At 41.7% G+C, this 25,159-nt stretch overlaps 1 protein-coding gene across 1 annotated transcript in view; it reads right to left on the reverse strand.

Moving 5' to 3' along the window:
- Positions 1–25,159, reverse strand: part of PALLD (palladin, cytoskeletal associated protein) — a 350,163-nt gene that overhangs the window by 195,315 nt on the left and 129,689 nt on the right. The window contains exons 3-6 of the mRNA XM_083171059.1: positions 8,996–9,174; positions 7,680–7,746; positions 2,823–2,928; positions 1,217–1,294 (exon numbers count right to left, since the gene is read on the reverse strand). Coding sequence (XP_083027185.1) covers positions 1,217–1,294; positions 2,823–2,928; positions 7,680–7,746; positions 8,996–9,174 — 430 coding nt within the window. The remainder of the gene's footprint in view (positions 1–1,216; positions 1,295–2,822; positions 2,929–7,679; positions 7,747–8,995; positions 9,175–25,159) is intronic.

Consider the following 25,159-nt stretch of genomic DNA (forward strand, 5'->3'; position numbering starts at 1 on the left):
ATTTCCCAAGCAGCTTCCCAGACACATGATAGATCTAAAGGGCCCCCCACACACTAGAACGTTTTTTTTTTTGGCCGATTGGCCGATTTCCGACCGATCGTCCGATATATCGTCCGATTTTTATCGATAATCAGCAATAATCGGCCGGTTATTGCCGATCGATCGGAAATCGGTCAAAAAATTGTTCTAGTGTGTGGGGGCCTTTATGTGTGTCATTTCACATAAGATCTATTGTGAGATCTGCAACTCCCAGCATACTGATCATTAGCAGCATCTTCAGACTACATGACCCTTGGACCCATGCATTGTACCGAAACACCTCAGGATTTGCACTCACAACTCACATAATGCATTGCACAACCCGTTGAAATCGTGCTTTCGGGCCGGAAATCCTTCTGATGTATGGACAGCTTTATTTTCGATCCTATATCACTCGCCAAGACTTAGTACATAGGCCCCATAGACTGTTAGTGCTTCTTGATGACGTGCAATTCGTTACTTTACTAGGATGTTGGAAGGAGCTGTTTTTCCTTAGAACGTTGGTAGACATTCTCCTCAGTAGTACAGTGTTATGCATTGTTAGGAGTACACTGCCTATCGCATTCTTTAAATGAAATATGCACACAGTTCCTCTTAGGTGAGACCTGGTTTTCGATTCGATGTGACCTATTCGATATGTACTATTCGATTTCGCTACTGCTTTTCGATTTTCACTTTTTTACATTAGATTTATACTATGTAGCCTTGCCTGGCAAGTCTATTCTTCTATTTGATTTACACTACACGGGAGCAAGCATCGATTTCGAATCTGCTTCGAATGTTCTAAAAAAACATTCCATGTCCATTCAATGTCGAATCAATTTGACCTATATAGTCAAAATCGGGGCCCACACCCCAGACCCATACCCAGTATTAGGGACCCCCAGTGACACAGAGACGCCTTGACGTACGGCCTGGGGGCTTAGCCCTATATCTGCAGATATATGCCACCACGATCTCTGTATTATCTGATTATTATGTGTATATTTCTCACTCAGTGTGCAATTGGGATACAAAATGTTTTTTTCCTAACCAGAATTACCCCTCCCTTTTGGCACCTGAGTGACATCACAATCTGCTTGAAAAGCTTGCCAACAAATGTGTTGTGTAGTCAAAATCGAACGAAAAGTCTCTCTCTGTACACAGGGCCATAAGCAGACAATTTTAAATGCCATACCTTAGTGAAGGAAGGAGGAGAGAATGTAGAGGAAGTGGACAGGTCTTGACGATACAGGTATGCGGTGGGGCTGTGGACCTGTGAACCAATAAGAATATTGAATGAACTGCCTCATGAATTTCATACTTGACACTAATTAGAAACATTCCCTGCAGCTATTGGGGTAATTCTAAGTATATTATGAACAGTATTGTATAGAGAACTTCCTTATAATATATTTTCTTTGTATAAGATATGTTAATTACACTGTACAATAAATAGTAAGGTAAAAACTAAAATACTATGAATAAGTACTAATTAGATGGTGGAATTACAAAATGTAAAAAGTATTGGGTTCTTTTGTGGAACTGCAAGAACCAGCAAGCCTCCTCTGTCAAAAAGGGACTTGGAGACCCCGCTGGTTCTTGTAATTCCATAACACCAACATCAACTGCCATGGTGATCATGCGTTCTATGTCATTACACCGCTGGCTGTTTGAGCCTGGTGCTGGTTGCCAAAATACAGGGGACCACTACTTCCTTTGTCCCCCGTATTTTGGGAACCAGGACTGGGCCATAAGTCTGGTGCTGGTTGTAGCCGGGCAGGGGATCCCCACTCCATTTTTTTACAATGATTTTTTTTTTTACACAGAGAAGCCTGCACTGATCTGATTGATCCGTGCAGGCTTCAGCCAAATACACCTGGACAATGAGTATTTTTGGCAGAATTACCTACAATTGTTATTAAATGAGCACACTCTCATAGAAATCATGGCCATTTACGGCCGTGTTCTATCGATGGTGTATTCATATAGAAATAGGGCAAATCAGCCAAATTCAGTACAGGTCGAGTATCCCGTATCCGAATATCCGTTATCCGAATTATTCCGAAATACGGACATTCCAGAAAGTGAAAAAAAATATTTTTTTTGCTAAAAACTCACTGGGGACATTTGTAACAGCATCACTGGGGACATGATATGTAACTGGCACTATATATGTGCAAGACAATGATTGCTTGGCATTCAAATTCAGTGCTGAGATAGTACACACATTTTGTTTCACGTTTTGAAACCTTGTTTTTTGAACAATAAAAATATATTTGTGTGTATTTTATGTGGTAATAAAATATATTTGTGTGTATATTATGTGTTTATACAGCATAAATGCAAGATACTTCAAAATACATCATTGAAATATTAAAATATTCCGAAATACGGAATAATCCGTTATCCAAAATTCTCCTGGTCCCGAGCATTTTGGATAAGGGATACTCAACCTGTATTTACAAAGAATCTTTAGGCCAGGCATGTCCAAACTATGGTCCTCCAGCTGTTGTGAAACTACAAGTCCCATCATGCCTTGCCATGGTTTTGGCATTCCCTAATAGCAAAACTGTGGCAAGGCATGATGGGAAATGTAGTTTCACAACAGCTGGAGGGTCATAGTTTGGACATGCCTGCTTTAGGCCCATTATATGAATAGTAAGCTATACATAAAGGCAGCCATTTTATGCACCCAACAAATATTTGTAAGCCTACTCCACTTGGTTCCCAGTGGTAAAACAGGATAATTATCAGTTTGCAGCTATGATGTCTTTGTTAATTTTAATACAGAAGTGACTTACCGGCTGAACAGGTATGGACATTGACTGCATTATTGCAGTGGTTATTCCACATTTTGGTGATGATGGACCAATGGTCAAAGATACTGATGTAGTTTTCTTTTGTGCTCTAGAAAAAAAAAAAATATATATATACTTTTGTTCTCATTAAAGTAGAGAAAAAAATGAAATCATACAGGTATCACAGACAAGAGAAACGTAATATCAATGTAATGTTGTAAGATAAAGATGTAATCAGCATAGCAAAGTCAGGGGTAATTTAATACACACACACCATAATAAGCAGTTTGACATAAAAAGTCACTCCCAAGCTTAAACATTATAATCTTGTACTTTCATTTATCAGAGGTGAAATTATACATATGTGTCCATTGTTCCATGACAGACAGCTAGAGATAATCTCAGGGGTGAAGGGCTTCAACTACTCTGCAGGTTTGTGGTAAATACTGTATATTGGGTGCAGCACTACTGCATTAACCATTTGGGTACTTACAATTTCCATTCAATTTGTACAAAAATGGTTCTGTATGATTTTTTTTGCTTGGAAGAGATCATTTAAAAAAATATATGTTTTAATATGTCCCTATGGATCCCATGTGGGAGTCTATTAGCATTTTCAATAATTCATTTAAATAAATAATTTTCAACATACTTTGCAAAGCATGAGAGAAAATGTAAAGATGTGTCCTCATACATCTAGCCTCAATACGCCACGTGACGCAAGATTCTGCTAGCTCCAGGCATCTTTTGGTATTTTTATCTGACCGATCAGGGATAAAGTACAAATCAACCAGCGCCTAACTGTTAATTTTCAAACAAAGGGGCAGATGTATAAAGCCTGGTTAAGAGGTAAGTTGAGATAAAGTGAAGATATAGTAGGAGATAACGCACCAGCCAATTATCTCCTAACTGTCATTTTTCAAATATAGCTGATTGGCTGGTGCATTATCTCCTTCTATTTTATCTCCTCTTTATCTCTTCACCAGACTTAGGGCCTTATTCTGGTTCACTCCTTCTGGCAAATTCTTTCTTAGATGGACAAAACCATGTGCACTGCAGGGGGGGGGCAGATGTAAAATGCGCAGAGAGAATTAGATTTGGGTGAGTTATTTTGTTTTTGTGCAGAGAAAATACTGACTGCTTTATTTTTACACTGCAATATAGATCTCACTTTGAAGTAAAACCCCACCCAAATCTAACTCTCTCTGCACAAGTAACATCTACCCCACCTGAAGTGCACATGGTTTTGTCCATCTAAGAAGGAATTTGCCAGGAGTGAACCAGAATAAGGCCCTAAATACATTTGCACCACAGCTGGCAGTTAGGGGCTTATTGGCTAGTACAGTGGTTCTCAAACTCGGTCCTTGGGACCCCACACAGTTCACATTTTCCAGATCATCCAGCAGGTGCACTCATTGCTCACTGACACATTTTAAATATCCACAGGTGGAGCTAATTGTTTTACTTTATTCTATGTTGAGACCTGGAAAACATGCACTGTGTGGGGTCCTGAGGACGTTTGAGAACCTGCGGGCTAATACATTGGTTCACAAACTATGGGCCGTGGCACCCTGGGGTGCTTTAGGAAACTTGTAGGGGTATCTCGGGTTGGTGGTCCACAACTAATTCAAATTACTTATGGTCAATGTATTAGACAAAACCAGTGCTGGTGGCTGCCAATCATAACATATGTTTTCAAACAGAATCAAATCCTGTCCCTCACAACATAACTGAACCCGTGGATGACATATAAAAACAATCTACCCAATTTTATATTTTTTCTACATTTTCTCCCAAGGGTGCCATGAAAAAAAATCTGATATTCTAGGGTGCTGTGATTCAAAAAAGTTTGAGAACCACTGGACTAGTAACTTATCTCCATCCACTTTATCTCTCTCTCTAAGAGTTTGTTATTAGACTCCTCGGTCAGTATACTTGGACACAACAGAACTAGGTGTGAAAAAAGCCAGGTCCATATACAGATTCAGACTCAGTCCACTAGGGCACATAGTTGGGGTTTCTGATTACACACATCCCATCTCCCTCCTTATACACACATAAATAAATATACAAATGACTGGACTATACTCAACTGGTAGAAACTTGTTTACTTAATATCACAGTAGTCCACTTTGTACCCAGATGATATATAAAAATGTGTGATTGTGCATGCATAGAAGGAAACCCCCACCAATGGATCCTGCATTTGCTCTTGCGGTCGTACAGTGTCGCCTATTTTTGAGACCATGTTGATGCTCTCTTGATACATCTATTCCTCTCAAACCTTTCAAATCTTCATACAGGCACTGAAAGCCCACCTGTTTTTCAAAGTGTACATTTTTGCTGCATAACCTAGGGCCTTATTTTGGTTCATTCTTTCTGACAAAATCCTTCTTAGATGGACAAAACCATGTGCACAGCAGGGGGGGCAGATGTAACAATGAACAAAAATAAGGCCCCTAGTCTCAAGGTCGCTCTCTGCCTCATGCCTTGGCCATCCCTGCCTCACTTACTTCCTCCCACAAGGCCACTTTCTGCTTGCTGGCACCTCATGTTTACTTGTTTATCTCCACCCTCCCCCTAGATCACATGTTCTCAGAGTCGGTCCTCAGGACCCCAAACAGTGCATGTTTTGCAGGTCTCACAGAATCAAGTGAAATAATTAGCTCTACCCGTGGATCTTTTTAAATGTGTCAGTCAGTAATGAGTGCCCCTGTTGGGTGACCTTGAAAACATGAACTGTGTGGGATCCTGAGGACCGAGTTTGAGAACCACTGCCCTAGATTGTAAGCTCCTTGGAGCACGTCCCACTCTCCTCCTGTTCTCACAGTCCTCTTCTCTGGCATTTCAGTTATAACTCTGTCCTACTCAGTGATTGTCTATAACCACATGTCTTCTCACTCTCAACCGTTCATCTCCTCTGATGATTACCCACCTCTGGTGGTACGCAGACAACTCCTTTGCTTCCCTACTCCCTACAGTGGCATATTTATAATGGGTGCAGTGTGCGTGGTGCACATGGGCCCTTAAGTTCCAGGGGGACCCACACTACACACACTGTACCCATTTTTGAATACTGAGCCCTCCTAAGTCCCGTGATGAAGGCAGCAGAGCAGCTGGAATTGCCGTAAACAATGGCGAAGGCACCATTTTTCGGAGGTCTGTGCATGTGAAGTACAGTATGAGCCCTCTGCACAAGGGCCTCCTCTCTTAGAGCGCTGCTGCACCCCTACATCTCAGCGGTATTGTGTATAAGCATTGTGGTGCTACTGGTACCTGTGCTTTGTTTTTGTTTTTCAGTCACTGTAATGTTACTTTTTGTGTACCTGGTATTGTTCTAATGTGTACCGCTCTGTGAACCACTTACAATATAATAAAATGGAATAATAATACTATTCACACATCATTCATTCAAATACTAGTATTGTAAATAGGGTGGCCAATCCCTGGATCGGCAGGATCCTGGGATTTGGCCCCAAAAACACCGGGATTTCAATCCCAGGATTTCGGGATTAGACTCGCATGCGCAGTCTAATGCTGGGCAGCCCGGCTTCTACCATACCCAGCAGTGCAGCTCTGTGCAGCGTGACGAGGTCAGAGGTCATGCTGCGCAGGCTACACACCCGCACAGACAGCTAGAGCCACCTCGATCCATACAATGCTGGACGTGCTGACCGCCCGCACCGTTAGCTCGCGTCCTGCGCGGCTCCCGAAGACCCCACCCACCCAACCGACTTCCAGCAACATCAGCCTGCCCGACCACCCACCCCACTCCCGGCAGCATCAGCCCGGCCCCCCACCAACCCGCTCCCAGCTGCTCCTGCCTTGCACATGTAAGTAAACATGCAGGGCATTTTTTTTTTTTAGGGAAGCCAATCCCGATTCCTGGGATTGAAAAAATGCCCCAGGATTGGCTTCCCAAATTGTAAAGACTGTGTAGAAATACAGTAAAATAGGTAAAAAAAAATCTGCATACAGTATATCTGAAAGTTGTATCAGTTCCTTCCCATACGTAGACTTCATGACTTAATGATGGACTTCTCCTGGACGTCGGTCATTACCTTAGTGTAACTTGTTATTACATTACAGTAAACTAATATAATGTGTGAAATGGTTTCCTAGTTGTGTATTTTATCACCTCCTCATTGACTGTATACTGTGCATGAGCCTTCCCGATAAAGGATTCATTATACACATTCTCACACTGAGGAGAGAAGTGCATAACTGACAGGCCGGTGATTAATCTCCTGGCAGGAACACGGTCACTCTTACTCTGTAACTGCTATTGAAGTTTCCGAATATGTCAAGTCTGATCGCAGACACCTGAATCACCGCTGTTACGCTCCATATTTACTTGGTTCTAGGTTTCTGTATATGGAGACAGACTGCCCTAGGCTGGAAAAAAGCCAGTCACACCTCATGTGAGTCTGAGTAGGATATACTCTTGCTAGGATTTTAACTGTTTGAAGGCAAGAGTGATACAACAGTCGTAAAAGTAATACTTTGCGTTCATAGCACTTAAATATACAAGTTTTTAGTCTGTTCTTCTCATAGAACCAGAACAGCTTTTACTGAATATGAGCCAGCTTGAGTCCCTAAAAATCCATGAGATGACAAAAGCCCTGAAAATAATTACCTACGGGTGGCATTTTAGATGGTGGATCACGGAGTATTTTACTGTGCACAATAGGCGAGGCCTTCAAGATTATGAATGCCGGCACCAAGTTAGCAGATGCCAAGTAGAAACGGATTTTTTGCATGCAGTATATATACGTTACTCAAACATTGCTTTTAATGTCCTTAACTCGTTTGAATTAAGAAAATATTATGCTCAAAGATAAGTAGTAAAACCGTACTCACTGTGGCATCGTTCCTTGTTTTGATATGAAAGAAAAGCTTTCACTTTCTGAGTCTGATGAACTGGCACCTGAAATGTAAACAGACGACTTTACACACATGTTCCACTTAATAGGCTTGCTCTATGGAGTAAATAATAACACTAACATCAGTGTACATGCAATGTACGGGGGTCACACAGAAACACACACACTCAGACAAGCACAGTCATAGTTACTTATTACATGAAGACAGTGTTCAGGGATGCAGTTGGAGTTTCTAGCCATATTAACAAGGGACTGGGCCAATCCATGACAGACTTTTGTATCATAGAAAGCACCTTAGCAAGGGCTCTAACGTGAGCAGTTTCCAGAACTGCATCCAAGAACTATACAGTCAGTTTGCACATACCATTGTCTTGCCAGTTTACAAGCAAACAAATTACTGAGGTGTCAACCTTCTAATGATGATCTTGTATAATTCCCAAAACTGTGACAAATATATTTTTAGCAAGCTCAGTGACATTAGAAAAGATACAGTAGGTATTTTACATAGCTACATAATTATGGATACTGAAAAAAAGACACAGGTTCATCCAGTTCAACCGTTCACTTTCCAGATAATCCTCTTTACTTGGCGTCTATACAACTATACTTACAACATATACTGTAGTGTGTGCGCTATAGGCAAATGCACAGTAAGAATGATCATTTAGAATTGGCATTAATTGCATTCAAAATGGTAATTATAAATACATACATTCAAAGAGGTTACTAAAGTAGCACTGTGATTATAAATGTACACAAGCCCAACAAGTTCTGCCCTCTTGCGTGCTTAGTTATTACCATGGTACCAAAGCTGTGTCCCTCAGCAACCTATCAAATGAAAGCTTTAATGTCTCTGGTGTGCTAAACTCATTACAGCAAATGTCTCATTGGCTGCTACTGGTTCACTGCACATTGGGTCTATTTGCACCTAGTTAATAAATAAACCTTCTATTTTCAAACAATTAGTGCAGCTGCTGATAGGGATTGAGTAAAAATGCCAAATAATATTGTTTATAGACAGACAATAATTTGTTGCCCTAAAATATACAGAGGGGGACATTTACTAAGATGTGTATTCTACTTCACATGTGATGTTGCCATGGGCAACCAATCACATCCTGTCTATTATCTTCTAGAGGGTGCTAAATAAGTAAGAACTAGATTCTGATTGGTTGCCCATAGCAACATCACATGTGAAGTAGAATACACCTCTTAGTAAATTGCCCCCAGAGCTATCATTTCTAAATTGACCCCATTTTCCTGCACCGAAATTCAGACCACATCATATTTTACCTTCAACAAATATTTCGGCGGAAGAAGTGTCAGAGCCGAGGCAGTTAGATGCCACACAAGTATAGCGCCCTGTGTCGTCCTCAAAGGCCTCAGCGATGACAAGTGCATGAAGTCCGTCGCTCTCTGAGGTGATGATAATGTCAGGCGAGTTATGCAGCTCTCTTCCTTCACAGAACCACCTGGAGACATACAAGCATCCCAGATATTTAAACTTCACAGGAGGGGGAGGAGAGCCAGGGATGGGTAGCAGCAAACAGAAGTGAGAGGCAGCAGAAGCAGACAGATAGGCAATGAATCATTGTTAAAATGCATATGCAGGAAAAATAGCTTTATAGACAAGACAACATGTTTTAAACTGTGTCTGACTGAGGAAAGGCAGAGTAATGCTCCAGGATATGGCATCTTCTGGGAGGATTTACACGTTTGTACTGTCTAGACTACACATTAACCCCGGTCGCAGAGATCTACGGTTACTGCTGGCACTTTTAGTCCCACTACAGATGGAGATCTACTCTGCTTATGTCAGCTATAGTGTATACAACAGCAACCCATACATTGTGTCTAGCTGAACATGCCAATAATACACGTGGTAAGAGCCAGCCATTCCTATCTGAGATCTTTTTTTAAATTTTTTAATACTGTATGTATAATGTGTTATATGAAAGGTGCTGACATTATTCCAACAAACAATACAGTGGATAAGGTCGTACAAACGTTATTCTGACAGTATTATCGCAGTGTAACCCAGCGTGGGTGCTGATTGATTTTCGTGTGGTGTCAGCATAAGTTAATTAGAGCAGTGATAGGCAACCCTCTAACTGGGACAAGGGTCACACATAACCTTTTATCTTAGTATCAAATTAAATCAATAAATGAAATCTTAGAGACACATACCTGTAATAACATATACTATGAGCAGGCATATAAACAAATGCTACACAAGGTAAATAATGAAAGATTGAATGAATGAAAGACATTCCTACTCTTCCTTATTATCCTCAATATACACATACTGTATCTGTCACAGGGATGCTGTCAAAATCCCGGCGGTTGGAATCCCGACGGTCGAAATACCGACAGGAATCCCGACCGCTGCAATCCCGGAAATCGGGTCCCCATTTCGGACCCGATGGTCTCCCACAAACTGCTCCTCGGGGGAGGGGTCCGTGGGCTGAATGACACGAACCGCATCATTTTAGCCCCCTCAGTGCAATGCCTGAAATACCGGCATTGCACGGCGGGGGCATGGCTAAAATGACGCAATCACTCTCACCACGCCCCCAAACAAGTCAGCCCTACGGTGGCTCTGCTCCCACAACGCTCCTCTTTGCTCCCGGTGATGGCCCAGCACCCCTGCCTCACTAAGCTGGCTTCCCTCTCCCTCCCAGAGAGATTTGCAGATCACTCAGCAAATCTCCCTGTGTGTAGGCCTCTTTAAGCCTGTGGCTTAGTTGTGGTAAACGGTATGTCCCAAATTAAGTGGTGGGCACTTGCTAGTACCACAAGCAGTAAGCTAGCGACTGGCCCAGAGGCACTAAATGCGGAATTCTGCTCTCACCTTCAAGGTTGCATGCTTACTGAGGGAGCAACTGAGTAGCTCTATATCCAAGTGATTCTAACTGGATTACCAACTATGATTTAATTCCATATTCTTTTTACTGTATACAGTAAGAACTGTTGCTGAACATAATGTTCAAAATACCTAGCAAACATGCCACTGTCACTCACATTTGTTATAAAAATTTAAATAAAAAAATGTGTAAAAAAAAAAAAGATTATATTTCCTATATAAAGTTAAATATTACATAAATGAATAAAAATGTTTGTTGGCAATTTTGGGACCTATTCTTTTGACAAATTCACGTGGCACACAAAGGGTTAAACAAAGATATTCTTATTCATTGGTAGCTATAATTTGAGAATCAATGAAAACCAGAATGCTAAAGGCATTAAAAAAAAATATTTCCCAAAAGAATTCATTGAAACCATATTATTATATTTCCAATATCCCAGAAACTGTAACAAAATGCAGGAAACGTGTAGTCTTTCTAGATTTCATCCTCTCACAGTAATTTCCACTTCCCAAATTTGCCAGCATTCACTTTCACCACTCTCATACACAACTGTCTCTCTGGCCGTGTCATATAAGATTTCTCCAATCATGTTACCAGCTGTCTACACATCTAACATTAACTCCTACTCTAATACTGCAATAGTATAAGATGTAGTCACTTTGACAACATTATAAATTATCAACAATCATAATATTGACACTACAATGTCGACAGCTATGTTGACTATGTTTAAAGGTTAATATAGAACCGCCATAGCCGCCTAAGCTCAGATGCCAGCTAAGTGAAGCCCCTGCTTCTGGACACACTGTTTTATCAAAATTCTAACAACGTCAACATTTCATCTGTTTCGACATGATAAACGTTGACATAGTTAGTGTTGACATGCTGAGCATTTCAACATACTATGTCAACAAAGATAAATGGAAAAGAACAAAGAGCAAATTCCTATACTGGATGCTTGTTAGTGATTGTCAGTGAAGGGGTACACTGGGGAATTTTTTTTATAGGAATTTTTATTAGATATTTTTTATTTCCTAAAAAATTGGATCATGAAAGAAAAACTAAATAAGATTGTATTTCTAATTTTCTACTTTCCTAGTTCCTTTGTGCTTCCTTAAAACTTTGTATGTCTGTGTTTTGGATATAGAGAACATCTATTGATATTTGAGGTACAGAAATAATATTTTTCAAAGCAAACAATTAAATAAAAATGATAATTTATTGCACTGATCCAAACATTTGTGAGGTATACTTATCAACATGTTTTTATGGTGCAATCTTTATTATTGAGTATCACAATGCATAGTGGGGGTGCATACCACAATCTAGAGATCAAAAGGGTACAATTCTAAAACATGCAATGTTCGCATCTAATAAAAATACACCTACTTACTATTAAATAGTTGCAGTTATGGACTGTACAAAAATGTCAGATGGGGAACAACACAGGGGGGTAAAGGGGACAAGAGAGCCTACTGTTAATGTGAATGTTACATCTGCCCCACCTGCAGTGCACATGGTTTTGCCCATTTTCAACAAATTTGTACTGCGATCAGATCTGAATAAGGGCCAATATGAGAGAGCGCTTGGTGCTATTTCTAGTCTAGAATAAATACTGTACTTGTTTATATTTTATTTTGTCCCAGACTGCAGCTCTATAGGAAACCAAGATGCTGAAACTTGGCATAAGTTCAAAAAGAAAACAAATCACAAAAAAATAGAGCACTGTCCCTACAAAAAGATTTATTGATACAATTTATATTTTAATATGGTAATATTTTAGCCCAATTCCATAGTAAAAGCACACAATAAAACTTTATAAATTGGATCAATAAAACTATATAAATTGGATCAATAAATCTTTGTTGTACGGACAGTGCTCTATTTTTGTGATTTGTTTTCTTATATTTGGGGAGAGATGTTGGTCTGATAAATAATTTTAATTAGTTAGCCAAAGCTTCCTTTAAAATCTTGCTGAAAAAAATTGGAGGAATTTGGTAAGGCCTCTGGGTTTACTATGAACCTCGATAAGTCAGTTAAAAAACCATCATGGGTCAACGAGGTTCCACTGAGATGGGCAGATAGTTATATTACCTATTTGGAGGTGAATCTTCTTAAAGACCTCAGCTTGATATCTGACCTTAATGTAGGCTCCGCTATTAAAAAAATGTGCAAGGGAGTTGGAGGGATGGGGGAAATTGCCTGTATCTCTGATGGGGCGAATACATTTTATTAAAATGATCTCGTACCCTCTACAGATACTCCCTGTCCTCTTGTCCCTTCCAGAGATATTATGGAGATTAATTCAATTTTTAAAAAGCTTATCTGGGAAGGGAAAAGAGCCAGGATAATTTTCCACAAATTACAGCAGTCTAGAGCAAAAGGGGGGTTAACTTCCCGAATCTGGAGAAATATAGATTGGCTTCGCATTTACAATATATAAGAGATTGGATTTGGGGCAGAGGAGAGTATGTTAACATTCAACTGGAGAGTGCTACCCTTATGGTTGGGGGATTCACAGACTGGGAAGCAACTCTAAAGTTTCCATATTTTTAAACTTCCTAGATATTACGGGCTTTCAAGAAGGTAAAGCCAATTATCCCTTTAACCGTTGGAAAGAGAAGGGTATAGTAAGAGTAGACCAATTAATGGATGTTGGGAGTAGAAAGCCTATGACTTTCAGCCAGATCATTGGAAAATGAGGAGATTTTCCCCATTAGATTTTGTATTCATTCAAGCTCAGCATTACGTCCAGGGGATAACCCAAATATTCAAATATGGTTGGTTCAATGGTTTAGATAAGATGTTGCGGTACTTGTTTCCTAGCACAGCGCCATCGGGTCCAAAAAAATTGCGTCGATCGCATCGCATGCAACCAAATCGCATGCGATGAGATCGACGCGATCAACACGATTTTTACATTGGAACCAATGTAAAATGGTCCCTGAGACCCGATTTTACATTGTGCCCAATGTTAAATGCCCCCCAGACCACAATTTGCATTGTATACCCACCCTGATGGGTCAAATGCCCCCCCATTGTGAATGCTGAAGTGTGGCAAATGTAGCGAGCCTGCGAGGGGCGACGGTACGCGTCCTCCGACCTTTTCATACCCCCACTATCCACGTCGGCGTGAAGTTGATTTTACATAGTGTGTCGAATGCAGCGAGCCACAAGCGTGGCCAGTGCAGCGAGCCCCGCGCATTACTTCACAGGTATTACGTGTCCCCTCACGGGGCACGCTGCGCTCGCCACGCTTCGGGCTTGGTGGCTCGTCACACTATATAAAATGAACTCCACGAAATTATAATGGCATGCGATAGACCCGATTTTTTAATTGTCGGGGAAAAGGCTAAAAATAGCCAAAAATCGTGTCGGTCACGTCCATCGCATACCTTAACTTAAGGTATGCGATGACCCACGATGGGCGCCGTGCTAGGAAACAAGTACCGATGTTGCTACAATCCCACCCTACAAAAAAGCCTTGTCTTATTATTAAAACTATGCCTAACGGTAAAGTAGTGAAATGGGAATAGGATGATGGACAGAGTTGTTCCCAGGTGTGATGGAGAATGATCTACAGTATATGCTGCGTTGGAGAATAGATAACTTCCTGTTGGGGCCAGGGATGGTCACACGCATGTGTGCGCCCATCCACCGGAGCTTCCATCCCCGGCCCCCGGAGAAAGGGTGCCCCGTGGACAGGAGGAGAACTGAGGGGGAGAAGGCAGAGGAGAGGAGGACCTGGACACGATGACCACCCCCCCGACCAGGACCGGCACCGGCATGACCACCGAGGTGCACTGAGGAGACGGAGCAGGACGCAGCACATGACCCGGCCGCAGGTGCACAGCTCGGCACCCGGCAAATCCACCAGAGACTCAGGACGCGGCACAGGACCCAGCCGCAGGTGCACAGCTTGGCCCTCGGCACAACCTCCAGAGGCGGCGACCACCCGGCAGCAGTACCCAGCAGCAACAGTGAAGGAGATCCCCCCCCCCCCCCCCAAGGGCCCAACTCCAGCCCCAGGGCTCACTGACTCTCCCTAGGCCTCAGTGTCTCTCTTATATGTAAAGTGTTAATATGCATTTTTGAAAAGTTATTGTATTAATGTTTGTCAAGTGTATTTTTGTTAGGTGTGTGATTTTGTATTTGTCATTGTGTCTTTTTCAACTTTTTTTTAATGTGTAGTTATTAATTGTGTATACTGTGATAATATATCTATAATAAAAAATAATACAAAAAAATATAAAAATGAGTCAGTAACTGTAACGGCTGTGTAACAATAAAGACAGGATCCGGCCACACCGCTGTGTGTGACCTCACCCACACAACCTCCTTACGGTCAAGCAGATCCCACTGAGCGGTACCCGCTTGGCCACTTAGCTATGTGAACACAATGGTATTCCCCCTTTGTCTCCTATGAGGAGAAAAGTGCTAAATAAATAACATTATTATTAATATTGTTATACTGTATACTAGGGACTGTGACCTCAACTGGTGTTTCTTATTCAAGAACTAACCACCCTCCATCCAACCATCCATCATGTTTTTGTTTCCCTGTTCTGAGCCGGTGGGAGGAAGCGTCAGGATTAGAGATGAATTGTGCTGAATACTGGTATACTCTCCTACTCAGAATGGCAGTGATAACCTGTAACTGGGAGTCAGTGACATCACTCTGCCTGGTGGGTCATCCATTAGGCATGATAAGAGGGAGTAGACAGACACTGCTGCAGGCACTGTTATACTCCTGGCGAGTCATCATAGGTGTTATCTGGACTGCTTGCCTTTCTCCTTGTCACCACACTAGTTCTATTATCAAGAACATTGTTAACTATGTTAACACCAATTTTTGTGCCCACGCTGTTATTTTCTAGTTTACATTTTAAGCACTGTCTAATATCACATAGCTATCAGATGCTTATAAGTGCTTTGATAACACCGAAACTTGACCATTATTAATTTTATTGCAACAAACCCTGTAACCCTGTATAGCAGAGGTTCCCAAACTTTTTTGAATCACGGCACCCTAGAGTATCAGAATATTTTTCAGGGCACCCCTAGGCCAAAGTTTGTTACCAAGAATAATATATATATTTTTTTAAATTAAATAAGTTGTGCTTAAATGTCATCCTTAGGTCCAGTTATGTGGTGAGGAACAGGATTCACTTCTGTTTATCCACATATTTTATAACTGAAAGCCCCAAGCACTGATTTTGCCTGTTTCATTGGCCATAAATAATTTTAATTGGTTCTGGACCACCAACCTGAGGCACCCTGCAAGTGCTCCGAGGCACCCCAGGGAGCCTGGGCGCACAGTTTGGGAACCACTGCTGTATAGGCTAACTACACAACTTTAAGGCTTTCCAAGTCATCAGATGACAGAATAATGTAGCAATCCAGGTGAGCTATGGCACCCGGGTCACACATGTGATGCTATTATTTGCATTTATTTTTCAGCCATCCTGTCTCTGCTTTATGCTACGAGGCTCTAGCATGCAGAGTGAGATACTTAACTGACTTATGTGAAGGGTTTGCATGATCCTATTTGGTTTTTACTATCTCAAGCTAAACAATTTCTATGTAAAATAATGGTGCCTGGAGGTATTATGACAGCTGTATGGCACATGTTGTTGATGTCCATGTTGAGTTATGTGCTGAAAAGCACCAGAAAACAATGGATTATCCCTAGCTAAGCATGAGATGTCTTACATGCCAGGTATCATTTCTCCATCCAGCTCTTTGCACTTGAAACAATATGGCCAATTAGGGCTCAACCCAATTACTGTAATTCTCCCCTGCACACAAGGGAGGTGAGATGCCATTACAACTGCATGTACTGTAAATGCTGGTTATGACCTTTTCTCCCCCCAGGTTCATCAATGTTTGAATGCGGATTTATGGGGCTGGAAATCTGGCAGTACTACAAGTGCGACATACAGCAACACTCACACCCATGAGTAAAGATCTAAACTTGGAGGGTACATGAAAGGAACGAAAAGAGGGCCCAGAGTGTGACGTACTGGGAGCCGGAGATGCGACAGGCAGATATGACAGTTTCTCAGGTAGTGTCCTCTGCACAGGACCCTAATCCATCTTGTGTGCCCATTTGTTATGTCAGATTTATCCTCAGAACTGGCTGCCTCTCGGATAGACAGAGAGACATCCAGATCTCATGGGCTCAACATCAGAACCAGCTTGGGGAAGTCAGTAGAGGGACTGACAAGGGTCATAGCTCCTACATATCATATTTAATTGGCTTGACCCCTTAAAATGACCAAGATACAAAAAAGGTATTCTAGTGGTTTCCTGAAAACAATGTAAGGACCTAAACACAATTATGAGAAAATAGATGTAGTACATCAACACAGAATTGAAAAGTCATTTTTGCAATAAATATTTGTAATGTAGTATAGAGAATGTAGTGTTCACTTTAGGATTTTTTTTAGGGCAGGATGCTGCCCCCTGAGCGGGCAACCCCCCCTCCCCCCATTACTGTGAAGCCCCCCCCCCCCCCACTGCATAACTGAGCAGGCATTCTCTTCCAATAACTTAGTGCAGGGTGGGGGTGGATGTGCCAGGGGGGCATCGGGAAGAGCTGACACGCCACTCTCAGTAGAGGTGAGTGGCGTATCAGTGGGCGGGGGCAGGATGCAGCTGGAACAGCTGACAACCGCTCTCTTTAGAGGAGGTGAGCAGCCTGTCACGGGTGGGATGTGACGAAAGAGCTTAGCAGCGTGTCAGTTCTTCCAGCCACACCCCGCCACTCAGCGCTCACCTCCTCTGATGAGATTGGCTGTAAGCTCAGCTCTGACAGCCGCATTCCGTCCCCCGCCGCTCTCAGCTTGGTACGGAGTGAAAAAACTGGTCAAGATGACTGAGTTTGAGAAACAGAGTATTATAAAAAAAAGAATTATATGTATTATTAGTACTGTACATATACAGCAGTATATGTACTAATATTTACTACAACAATATACAAATTAAAACAAAGGAGGAGGTTTTGCTTGTGGAATGTTTTAGTATTTCAGTCAACAACATCTAAAGCCCCATAAACGCTGGGTGACGGGGAAGCAGGGATCGCTCAGCACACATAGCTGGCACACATAGCTGGCACACATGCAGTACACCAGCAATGTGTGCAGGCCAGCCTAAGTCATGTTTAACTTTTTATGTGTCAACTTTTTGCTTGTGTCTACCTTTTCTTACTGTCAACAATATGCGTGAAGGCCATTTGGTGTTGACCTAGACATTTTTGACCTAATGAACCATACCCAAAATTGACATATCTAGTACTTGTTTAAAGTGCAGGTTGTAAGTCACATAGGAGGATGACAGACGTACAATTATAGGTTTGCTCCATAATGCATTGCTGTAGCGGTAATGGTTCAGTTTATGTCAAGTCACCTTAGAAGTCAGCACAGGTACATGATTTAACAGTGTTTGTGCTGCCTGTGGTGTCTGAATTATTGTAATGATCTGAATAAGCTACAATTATGGTGTGTACTATATTATAGGGGCAGAGCCTTGCGGAGAGATAAAGTAATAGTCAATCAGCTTCTAACTGTCACTTCACTTTATGACTCTCTAAGGCTTAGTACATCTGCCCTCTATCCTGTATACAGAGCATCTGGACCCAGATGCTGATACTTTAGATGGAAAAAATACATACGGAATTTTTAAAAAGAGAAATAATAGTGTATGTCTGGATATACACTTAGAGGGTTATTCAATCTTGGGTCACGGCTGTCGAGCTGGCCCGACAGCCGTGACCCTGTCCTGTTCTCGGTCTGCTTGGCCAAGAATTTGCAGGTGGGATTCAATGTCCCACCTGCAGCGGGATGAGAAGGGGGCGTGGCCGCGAGCTGTGGCCGGGAAGAGGTGAGCTGCAACCGGGAGCTCGTCACTTCCCAGGCTTTGCATGTGAAGTCGGGCTCGTTCTGCCGCGATCCTCTGTTCAATGCTGTCGGGTAAGACAGAACTGAATAGGGCCCCGCAGCCATCTCCCCTATCGGGAATGGCTGCGGGAGATTGAATACCCCCCTTTAGTATTATTACGTCAAAGTACTGCAACTAATCAGACTGCAGGTGACACTTTCGTGACACGTAATAAATAAATTGCGCTGTAATTACAATACATCTCAAAGTCATACAAAAAAGATAATGTGTATATGCTTGACCTTTCTGACATCCACTAATTTATAATAGTTAGAAACAAGTGTTGCTCTGTTCAGGCACTTACAGCTGCCGGCACTGACATTGCTGCTAAGTTGTTCCGTCAATGGGCTGGTAACTACTGTATTTAGTAATACTTCTGTGTGAGCCTAATTTCTTCAATGCAGCAGTTACTTCTCCTTTCCACCAAACGTATAAGCATGACATAAGCATAATATAGTACTTCGGGATCATAGGAAAATGTAGAAGTTGCAAATTGTAACAGTAATAATATTAATAGTTTAGAATTTCACAAAGGGAGAGAAATGAAGCAGGGAGCACTCTAGATTTGTAGCAATTTTAGCTTAGGTTTCTAGTATGCTGATGGTAGGTAGAATGCTATCCTATTAATGGGGTGGTCTCATTCAGTCAAATATGAACACATCCAAATGTTCAAATAGGAATTTTGTTATTGATCCTCTTGAAACATTATCCCTTACTGATTGCATCAATTAGGGTTCATGCTAGACAACCCCTGCCCTCCAATCCCATCAATAACATATCCTAGTGCGTGTCCACAGATACACTTCTAAACTCCATAATATTATTTTACACCATTTATTTATTTATTAACAGTTTCTTATATAGCGCAGCATATTCCGTTGCGCTTTACAAAGGAGACAATGATACAACAAACAGGGTATTTACAGACAGTGAAAAGGTAGGAGGGCCCTGCTCACCAGCTTATAATATAGGATCACCATATTCAGCTGTCACTTAATTCATGGCTATACTACTTCCAAAAGTGACTTCCAGAAATGTGTTGGAAGCAAAGTACTGTATAAATGGGATACAATTTTACACCCACTAGAAAAAGTGCACAAAAAGTGTGACATTGTAGCTTATTCCATCTTGGTGGGTCTTTGCTGAATTAGCCTAAAAGTTTGCATATCAGTTGTGCTATTTCTGTGTAAGACGGGCAGCTGACATCAGATTCCCATTGGCTATGCCCCTGCTGCCGACTCATGCCCCAGCCCGCACTGCTAGGTGCGAGCGGGACGGTGAACATGTAGTTCGCCGTGCCCGCGCGCCCCCTGTGTCTGCGCATTTGTAGAAATGCGTCTCCAAATGTGCAGACGCAAAACAGTGAACGCACCGGGGACCGAAGACATTAGAATAACCCCCATAGTCCGGGGATGAAAGTGAGCGACTTAAGGGTGTAATACACTAGTGCGATTTGACATTTTTCTACACAATATTGATGCATCGGCCCGATAAATCACTTGAAAAGTGTCAAGTTGTATGTAATTTGCTTCTGATGCGTGGTCCTGTGTATCGCACATCGTATCCACAGTGTCACTGCTGCAGAAAGGGTTTATCATCCCCGGGGCAGTGAATGAGATTGCATGCGATACATCGTATGCAAAATGACCGCATACAATGATGAGTTGCTGGGGCTTTACATGTGATACCACGGTATCTGGACTCATGATAGATTGACTCTAGGTCGGCAGTCATAAGGTGGACCATTATTGGGTGACCGTCACAAGGTTAACAGGGTCAAACTGTCCACAGTCAAAAGGTCGACATGTAAAAGGTTGTCATGAAAAAGGTTGAGTTTTTTTAATCGAGCCGACATGTGCCGACAGGCGGTATTTCATGCCTTACCATCCACTACGGCATGGACGGAGTATATAATAGTGTGCCTAGCGCAGTGTGGCACCGTGCCAGAAGAATGGCGAGCATAGCAAGCCATGCGAGGAGACGCGGTACACTTAGACGGTGTCCATAAAGACCTATGTCGACAAAAACACCCTTTCGTCTGTCGACCTTTTGACCCTGTTGACCTATAGTGGTCGACCATATGAGTGTAGACCTAGACATTGTAGATCTAAAATACCATAACCGATACCACAGTGCAGTGTATGACTTAAACAAACAAAGACAGATATTGAGCGCTAAAGTAACCCTATGGGTTCCAGCTGCTATCCATGTGGGATACCCAATCCCTAAAGACAAGAAGAAACAAACAACACTAACAGTAGCGCTGGGAACCAATAAGCTTAAATTAATTAACAATTAATAAATAATACTATATATGTAATCAAAATATAAAAAGCCAGTCAGAAAAATTGTAATTTTCATGTTTTTCTATGTATTTTCCCTGTATTTCTAATTTATATAAAATGTATATCAATTACAATTTTTCTGACTGGCTTTTTATATTTTGATTACATATATAGTATTATTTATTAATTGTTAGTTAATTTAAGCTTATCGGTTCCCAGAGCTACTGTTAGTGTTGTTTGTTTCTTCTAGTGTATGACTTAACTTCAGTTACTGGTCGACCCAATGAGTTCGGAGCTACAGTCTTGGTTATTATTTAGCATGGACCACTAAGGTATTTAATAAATGTAATACAATTTAAGGTAATTGAAAAAGCAGTACTAGTAGAGTGCTTCTAGATTTCCGAGGTTTACAAGCTGGGATCGGAGCCTAGCAGTAGGGTTGCTGCGCTGACCAAGAAAAACAGACAATGGAGCCAGTGCTCGATCCAGAACACTTTGTCAGCTACTGTGTGTCCAGAATGTGTCCCAGGTGAGACCTGCATAACCACAGTCTATGCAGCAACAAATGAATGTTTTACAGTCCAGGAATCAGAAGATGAGAGCACCAGCTTTATCACGACATAATGGCAGTGCAATGCCAAGCTAATAGTCAGTACCTTATGCCGACTGAAAATAATCTGTATTCCATGCACTTTTACAATATGTGCCACGGTTATGAATAGCGTTTACAATGTTTTGTTTGTTTGTTAACCTTTAAAATCTGCCATCCTCACTATCAAACCCCATCGCCATCCTCTCACCATATTCAATGTTTGTCCAGAACTACTCGGTGAGAGGGCGGCAAGGATCCCCTTAAACGGCGAGGTTCCCCACAAATGCAGTGAGTCCGCTGCATTTTGTGGTGAGCCCCACCATTTTAATGGCCACACCCGCCGTTTCCACCTCACCTCAGAGAACAGGGAGAGGTGGAAACAGCGAGTGAAGGGGAGGGAGTTGAATACTGACGGCGAGCTATCGGCGCTTCTCCCGTCGATAGCTTGCCATCAGGAACATTGAATATACCCCTCAATATTATAATATCCAACACGGTGGACATAGGCAGACATTTCCCCCTAACTTTTCTATTAAACATAAAACGTCATACTCTATGTCAGTGGTTCTCTACCTCGCTCGTCAAGTACACCCAACAGTGCACGTTTTCCAGGCCCCTGGCAGGTGCAGAGCTGCACTCATTATTCACTGACACATTTTAAAAGATCACAGGTGGAGCTAATTATTTCACTTGTGATTCTGCGTGGAGACCTGAAAAAAACGTGAACTGTTGGGGGTACTTGAGGACCGAGGTTGAGAACCACTGATCTACAGTATATGATTAGCACATATATAGAAACATAGTAATAGTAAAATACATACTGAATATGTACAAGCGATGCAGAGTCATGGGAACTTCACGTGCAACTACACTTGTGATGGAAGGGGCAGTATTGGCGTGTTCTCATGTGGGCAATGATCAGTGTGGTTGTATCAACAGAACTGCAGGCTACACAGCGTTGGCCAGAATCGTAACTACACCTGCTTTCCGATGTATCTCTAGCCCCAAGTATAGGGCTGGTGCAAGGGTGCACTGATAATAATGACTGAGAGATCCAATCAAGTGTATAGGTAGGACCAGTCCTCCTGCAGGGACGTGTACAACCCAGCATAAGGGCACAAAATACGCATTTAGTCATGTGCATGTAATCTGGAAGTTACCACAGCCATCCTGCATCCATCTCCTATCAGCACTCTTCAATTTAATTCCCTATTAATTGTATTTGTGACTGGCTTGTTCTACAGAAGAGAATTACCACACATCCCCCTCCCAGCCTCCTTTTCCCAGAATAACATATGAGTGGCGCTGTATTTTTTAGGTGTGTCCCTGCAAGACAGTATTAACCACAAATTGTGTACTTAGTAGGTCATCAAGCACCTTTATATTATGGGCCAGCTTATACAGGGACTGTTGAAAGATTTATATCCTTTATATATTTTTTTATATCCTGCTATCTAGCCACCACCCACTTGCTTGCACCCTTGTAATCTGTCTGTCTCCCCTTCCTACTAGATTGTAAGCTCCTCCGAACAGGGCCCTCTTCCCTCCTGTTGTCAAAGCCCACTTCTCTTCACATTTCACTCACAGCTCTCCTATACTCAAACACTCAGTGACCATCTTCAACCGCATACTCATCTCCATTGCTGTAATGTGTATTGATCTGTGGCGCTCTTTATTTGTACTCTATTTTTGTTATTTATACAATGTTATGCCAAGTTTCGTCTCCCTATATTGTTCCTTTGTACGGCGCTGCGAAACACTTGTGGTGCCTTATAAATAAAATTATTATAATAATAATAATAATTTATAAAGTACCCTGTAAACACATCACATTGTGATTATCAAATATGACATCCGAATGTGAGACAGGTAGTAGTAAGCAACCCGGCCTCTGTTTCCTCTGCAGGAAGTAGTCACCATGTGTATCATCTACAAAGCTAATTAAATACCAGTTGGCTCATATTTCTTTAATAGAAGAAAACTAGTATTCCATGTAAAAAGATATTATGTAGTATCAAGGAATATATTCTCCAATAATGACATACAAGCCTATGCCTGTCTGTTGTTCTGGATAGTTTGTAGGATGGCTTTTTAAAGTAAGTCGGAATTCAGCCACAGAACATATGGAATGATCCTATAACATATTGTATATCACATTCTTTCATGTGACGCCTATAACACTTGTGAGAAAACTCATTTGTATGTCAGAAAGTATGCCCCATAACACGTCTGATCGCTCCTAGAGGCAAGGAAGGCAACATGACCTGGATGTTTCTCTTCACATTTAGAGTGCACCTGTTACTGACACAGTAGAGGCGGCCATTTTGTGAACTGAACCAATGTTCCTGGGAATTTATCACTGATATCATTTAGGTATACTGTATGCTTATGTAATAAAACATCAATCAGTACATGTCCTGATAATGAGAGTGTTATACTATAGACTGAAGGGAGGGTAACTATAGACGTACCCGCACTCACGGAAATATTATGAGAATGGTGCACATAAAGGTTTCTTTAGACCTGAGAGGGATTCACCACAGGTGCAGTTTTCAAATTCAACTGTAGGATGCGTACCATACTCACAGGTAAATGTGTTTATACAGTCGCATCAAGGTATCTTTATTAGAAGTCCGTTGCCACTGAAAGACTCCTCTTACCAATTGTCAATATAAAAATGGAGACAGAGGTTTTTCTTTCAATGATAGTGACAAGGTTTTTTTTATTTAAAAAAGATACAGAAGCTGGGAACACAAGATGGAACGGTACAGTACCTTATGACCGGGGTATTGGCCTTATACCCCAATCGTTGTCCGCACATAAACAGTGATTCCCAGTATTCAATACAGCAAGCTCCTCTACTGCCTCCTCTAAGGCAGGAGGCAGTAGAGGCCGGGGCTCGGGACAGCTGTACCCACAGCACCCCCCTGTTGGCGGCACTGATAACAGGTATACCAAAAGTTTGTCAGTAAAAAGCTAGCATTTATATATTCTCCAGAATCCAATCACACACAAGCAATAGATCACTTCCCGGTTGCTGGTGCCATCCAAACATGCAGCCTTATCTGGGGAGTACGGTAGCAAGTATGGTGTTTCTTTACTAAGATGGGAGTTTTATTGAAGATGGGATGTTGCTATGGGTAACCAATCAGATTTTATCTATTAACTTCTAGACAGTGCTTTATAAATAAGACATAGATTCTGATTGGTTGCCCATAGCAATATTCTATCTTCAATTGAACTCCCATCTTCGTAAATAAATCCCTCTGAGTCTCAGAATACTTTACGCGTTTCACCGCCTCTATAAGTAGTCAGCGACTTCCTCAGAGATTCGGAGAGGTTTGATACCTCTACCGTAGCATCCTGTGGGTTGTGAAGAAATATAAATGGGAGTTAGGGTACTACATGGAGGAAATGGCATATTTAGCTGGTATTTGCATTGGTTATACACATTACCTAAATGTTGTGCAACCTACACAGTTTTTCGCCATTCCGCACAACATGCTATATAAGTCTTTCTACCATCTAAGGTAAAATATGTCTCCCTTTATATCCATGAAGCTAGACAGCACTGCTCTAACACATTCCTTTAGAAATATGCATGAGTATTGTATCTGGATAACATAGGTCTAAAGTGACCTTTACATCATGTGAACACATCTATAAGATAATAGCAGTAATATGTTACATGCCATAAGAGAAAAAAACAGCAACAGAACATGCTCAAATAACACTTAGAGTGTGTCTTACATTTCAGGCTATTAGCTCGTGTGAT

Source organism: Crinia signifera, chromosome 1 (genome assembly GCF_055691185.1).
Source record: "Crinia signifera chromosome 1, ASM5569118v1, whole genome shotgun sequence".
Taxonomy (NCBI): domain Eukaryota; kingdom Metazoa; phylum Chordata; class Amphibia; order Anura; family Myobatrachidae; genus Crinia; species Crinia signifera.